This window comes from Lates calcarifer, linkage group LG1, assembly GCF_001640805.2.
Source record: "Lates calcarifer isolate ASB-BC8 linkage group LG1, TLL_Latcal_v3, whole genome shotgun sequence".
Lineage (NCBI taxonomy): Eukaryota > Metazoa > Chordata > Actinopteri > Centropomidae > Lates > Lates calcarifer.
In genome coordinates, this window is record NC_066833.1 from 24372991 (window position 1) to 24378990 (window position 6000).

General features: G+C 45.1%; 1 protein-coding gene across 1 annotated transcript in view; it reads right to left on the reverse strand.

Annotated features, from left to right (window-relative positions):
* igfbp5b (insulin-like growth factor binding protein 5b) overlaps positions 1 to 5048 on the reverse strand; it is a 13594-nt gene extending 8546 nt beyond the window's left edge. Inside the window, exon 1 of the mRNA XM_018696675.2 lies at positions 3691 to 5048. Coding sequence (XP_018552191.1) covers positions 3691 to 4051 — 361 coding nt within the window. The 5' untranslated portion in view covers positions 4052 to 5048. The remainder of the gene's footprint in view (positions 1 to 3690) is intronic.
* Between the last annotated feature and the right edge of the window lie 952 nt (positions 5049 to 6000).

Here is a 6000-nt window from a genome sequence, read left to right on the forward strand (position 1 = left end):
GTTTACTGTGGTTATCGTCGTCTTCTTTTTTTTCTCCTTTCCCGCACCATGCTGGCATGTAAGCAGGTGTTAGTGTGACATCATTTTAAAGCCTAGCATGTTGCCATCCCTGCCGCAGTTTATTTCTTTCATGGCTATTGCCTCCAGTGGGCTAGGTGCTAGTTTTAGAGGGAGAAATCAGTGTGCCAAAGAGGATATTTGCTTGCTAGTGAGAGTTCCAATGCTTAAGACACTCTCTATGATCAAACTGTACCTCAGAATATGCTTTGAAACCAGCTGCACATCAATAGTCTGTGTCATAGCTAGGAAATGGGTTCTCTACTTTTTCTTAGCATCACATTTTCCATGAATTCCATGCTTTTTCTTGGAGTCCTCATGTGATATCTAGGCAAAATGACCTTTACAATAATTCTCCCCAGCACCTGCAACAGATCAGTTGCAGCACGCTAAGCTTTCACTGCGCTGTCTCAGATGTTCAAGGTGAGACGGATGGAAAGCCACATACGGTCTTAACTTTCTCGTGGACCCATCATGAAGCTGTCAGGCAGCTATGACCGCACGTGACCAGAGCTATATCTAACATGGCATGTCTGTATGAGCACGCAACGTCCACAGCAGGCAGCGTGTGGTTGCTGGCTGTCGTTAAGTCTGAGCATTTGCTTCAGTTTCTCAGCTACAACCCAATAACCAGCTGTGTCAGTGATGATGTGGACATGGAAAAAACAGATGGCAATTCTCAAAGTTGAACTGCTTTAAAAGTATGTGATGACAAGTGATTCTGTATGGTGCTTAGAAATGTGAGGGCAACATTGTTACCATACATGTGTGAAGTTCTCTGACAAATGCAGACAAATAAATGTGATATGTGAAAAACTTCTAACTATTCAGAACGTTGCTGTGGCTGAAATAACTCAGAAACTGTCTGGCAACAGGTTAAAACTGCATTTAAAGAGCCAAGACAAATGTAAAGTATTAAAGTTGTCTGTACAGGCAATAGGTTTCCTGTTGCTATGCTAATAAGGGGCATAGCATTTCTGTCCACGTGTGAGTGGAGTATTCTGGATTTGGAGCCACTCCCTAATCATCTTTTGTTTCTTGGCAAAGAGCAATCTGTTCAAACATAAAGCCCTTTCAGAAGCTTGAAAGACGAGGGGCCTGCTGCCATGAAGTCATATCTGTTGGCAAGCTTTCCGGGGTCTGATTCACTCGAAGGGAGCTAACAAAATTTGAGTGCCCCTGAAGCATATACCACCTCCTGTGCCTTACAATCCACGCAACTCCTGGGATCACAGTACAAGCAAAACATGAATTAATGCACTGCTGGGATGTGAACCCAGATGCAGAGTGATGGCCAGGATTCTTTTTCTTACATGAACAGTAGAGGGGGTGGGGTGGTGAGGGGGCTGTAAGATAGCAAAGATTCCTGTCTCCCATTGTTTAGCTGCCCCAGTCAATATTTAGTAGGTCGCAGCTCTCATGGCCTCCTAAGTGCAGCGGACACTTGAGCTCCTCCTCCCTGTGTTTGCCTTGCTCAGCTGGTACGGCACACAGACAGCTGCAACCCCACACCACAGGAAACCAGAAGCTCACCTCAACAGTTCCCATCCGTGGAGTTGTTTGACAGAAGGGCCTTCAGAGGAAAGAGAGAGCCAGAGGCATTCTGCTGAATCACTACGTTGTGACTGAGCACCCATGCAATGAAACCACTGCCAGAGGCAGGAAAAGATGCTCTGATTACCTCTGTGGGCCAACAGAGAAGTTAGGTTCTCTGTGTGTGTGTGTGTGTGTGTGTATGTGTATGTGTGTGTGTGTATGTGTAAAGCCAGAGTGAGAGAAAACTACAAAACTGCCCGAGGTGTCATCACAACAGTCACACACAATGCACACCCAGACACCCACACAGCCCCGCCCATGTACACGTGAGAGCAAACACACACCACACTCTCTCTCTCTCACACACAAAACAAAAAAAGTCTGCCTCTATATTGTCTCAGTCAGTGATCAACGATTTGCAAAGTATATAAGGCTTACTGTGCATCTTTAGGACACAGACGACATTCTGTTCTAGTGTTATTAAGAGAGAGAGGTGAGGGCTGCTCACTGTGTGCAAATAGCCTATTGATTCTGTCAACAGCCAAAATGAGCCCAGTGGTAGTCTATTTTATAGATGAGGCATGTAGCCAAAACCTTTGTGGTTACCACCTACTTATCTAGTTGCTGACAAGCTGTTAAAACTCTGAGTGACGGTGGACCTCTCTGCTACACTGAGAAATGTCTTAAATCATTCAAGATAAATGGCTCAGTGCTCCCTCTCCCTCTAGTTTGTCTGTCTGCCTTTTTTCTCTGTCTCTCTCTCACGCATAAGCTACAGATTTAGTGGCAACTGGACACAATCCTTGAGGCAGACTGAAGACCTAAACCTATCTAAATTCTGCTTGAACAGGAACCTGATTCTGTGGAGTGGCAGCTCATTCCTTCCCATTTAGTCTGTACATATATTTTTTTCCCTCAGCCTACATTGATTTCTCATCTCAAACAAGTTAGTTGCCAGTGACATTGGAAATGAAATACATTAAAGTCTAATGCGCTCTGGCATTACGATGAAAAATCAAAATCGTGGCGTTTGACCGGCACTTGTTAAAGTGCTGGATATTAAAGGCAGCAATTTGCAGAATAAACCACAACCTGAATGGTTCCACATTTTTCTCTCAATATTCCTCACATAAATAAGCTCTACTTTTGCTCACAGAGCCCTTTAGATAAAATTTTTGTCCCGCTTAAGAACGTTTTTGCCGTTTGCCAAGATCAACAGCAGAGACGCTGAGAATTCTTAAAAGAAATGCGTTTAATAATTCGCGCTGCCTTTAAATGAAAATATTGCCAGGACCCTTGTCAACCACTCTCGGGTGTTGCTTAAACCGCACTTTGACAGCCACTACTGTCCCGCATTAAAAGCTCAGCTCAGCCGGGGCGCACACCATGTGCGTTTACCACTGTGGAGCGTCGAGTCGTGCCGCGCCGCGCCACGCCGCGCCGCGCCGAAACAGATTATCCGGCATTGGCCGCACAACCGGAATTTTTGTTCGCGCGTTATTGCTGTAAAGACTCATTACACAACACACAACGGTTAGATTACAGCTGGATGCAGAGCCGGTGGCCATTCAATGTGCAGTCACTTGTACAATTATCTCCACAAAGAGCCGATGAGAGAAGAGGAATAAGCTGCTGTAGCCAGTTTAATCAAGGCAGTGGATAAAAGTTAATCAGATGGTACCTCAAACCATCTGTCAAACAAACGGTCTGTCAGAGAGCACTGGTACCGGCTACTCATGTTCCACAACAGTGGCTCTTTTGGTGAGGAAGTGGAACCACATAGGGTCCCTAAATATGGAGAGAAAAAGAGGGAAAAAACATTAATTGAATTTACTGAAAACTATTGGATTTGCCGTGGAATATTCTCCGTTGAGCTTGCTTATAGTCATTGAGTCCTACGACACATAGCAGCACACTGTGGATTCCCGCATGGGACAAAATGTTATTAAACACTGATCCACAGAGGAGAGCGGGGACCCTCCTGCCCTGCTCCACATGACACTTTTGCACTGATGCGTTTAATAACCGTTCCTATTCTCAAGTCACCTTTTAGGTCTCCAAGCATGCATTCAGTCAGCCAACCGGTGCGGGTCTTACCTATGGGCGTATGAACAGGTTTGTATCCTTTCTCGTTGGTGCACACTCCCCTGCCGTGGAGAAGGGCGTGCAGGGGTTTCTCCTCCCCGCTCCTCGGCAGGCAGCGGAGGCCCTGGGTGCACGTCCCGGTGTAAACGCCGCACGCCTGCCCCTCGGACAGGGCGCACGTTAGGCAGCAGCCGCAGCCCGGCTCCTTGACCAACTGGCAACCGACCGGGACCGGAGGGCACATGGACAGCGCTTTCTGGTCACAAGGCTCGCACGGCACGTATGAGCCCAAGCATCCGGACAGCCCCAAGATAAATGTCACCAAGAGGCAAAAACTCAGAATCATTGTTGGTGTTCTCTTCAGTAATAGCATAAACCTCAAATGCGAAGAGGAGGGGGAAAAGTAGACTGGTCTAATGAACAATGCAGTCAGATAATCCGATTTTTAAAGCTAAAGCCAAGAGTCTTTATCCAAGAGTGTTACTATCTATTTTTTTTTTTTTAAAAAAAGCATGAATTACAGGCTTTGAGATGTGCACCGTGCAAAAAGAGTTAAAATGACCAATTTAAAATATGTGTGCTGTTTTTTTCCCCGATGTATTGTCCTCTGCAAGATCAAAACAATTCTTTGCATAAAAGCTCAACTTCTCTCCCCCTCAGCTTGGACTCCAGTACTTTCTCCACCAGAGGTTTCCTGAGCAGACTGATCAACTTGAGAGCTGCCTTGCCTTTTTAAAAACAGCCGAGCCCAAACCCCTAACTATGAATACGCTAAACAGCAGGGAAGGGAGGCGCACTTGTTCCACGGCTTGGCAAGCCGCCAAACATTTTTTTTTACAGCAGCAGGAGGATCGCTCTTTCACCCCGAATGCTGAACGATGCCGAAGTATAAGAAGCGACGGCAGAAAGCAACGCAACCCTCATCAAAACATCTCAGCAGCCGCTCAAACACCACAGGCTTTCACTGGCTGGTACACTTTTTTTTTCTTTAACTTCTGTCTAAAGATCATTTCACTGCCACACACTGCAAAAAAGTCTCATTCTCAACAAGTTGTCTATACTCATGTCCAGCAATAGAATCTCACTATCATCTCCTACACGCTCCTGTTTACAGTGGGTGGGATAATTCCTCCTGGACGCTCATATAAGCAAACTGTTGAAGACTGAACGCGTGTTTACAAATGGCATCCAATTCAGGAAAAAAAAAACTGGAATGATGCGTATTTTCTCCTACTCTGACAGTTTACCGGATCATTGAGCGAATTTAAATTCGTAAATTAGTTCGAATTACCAACAAATTACTGAATTTTAAAACGCCCTCTCTTAGACTTTTATTAAAGTCTCACGGAAAAATCGTCCTCTTACATCATGATTCTTCCCTGGCCATAAAAAAATAAATCATTCGGTAACCCCCTACTTTAGTCATAAGTGCCTCGTTGTCACGGGTTGAATGAAATGTCCTTACTAAGAAAAAGGAGAACGGAGATGGGCTACTTTGCATTATGGTCGGAACAGAGAAAAAAGTTTGTCGCTCTACACGACACCGGAACGACCGTCACTTCATTTTAAATTATGATTGGAAGCAAGGGGCATGGGTTCATTTCTTTTACGTCCGATGTAGCTTTTCTAGATTGTATTTCTGTCCAGACAACACTCACAGAGATGGATACCAACCCCGGTCTTTAAGTCACCTTTAAAGCCTGCACCTGTTGCTTCCAATGGACACCATTTATGTTACAAATGTAGCCAGAAGGTAAACCCACCATCACGTCCTCTCTCTCTCTCTCTCTCTCTCTCTCTCTCTCTCTCTCTCTCTCTCTCACACACACACACACACCACACACACACAGGGAATAGGAGAAAGTCACGTGCAGAGAAGATAAAGAGAAACAGAGAGAAAAAAGGAGGAGAGATGTCACGAACTCCGAGTTTTGATTCAACAGCCTGACAACTTAAGTGCAACTGGGCTCTATTATTTTATAGCCTGCATGCAGAATAATGCCTGATTGCTTCAACGTGTGGTATTTCTTTTTCTTGCGCCACACATGTACTCTACATCAGCCCAGTGAGGGCTGTTCTTTCCATATCTGCAGGTTAAAGCTTATTTGTCTTCCTTAAGTAACAGCGGAGTGTCAGGAAGCTGAGTCGGATGTTCTGACTATTTCCACTAACTGCTTGATAAACGGCCATGGTTCTTTCTTTAATGTGGCTATCATTTTATCCAACACTGCACATGCAGGCTAAGGATCCATAAAGAAGTGATTTACTCATGTTGGTTTAGCGGTTGACCACTAGAAGGCGCTGTTAACAATGCTAAACTCT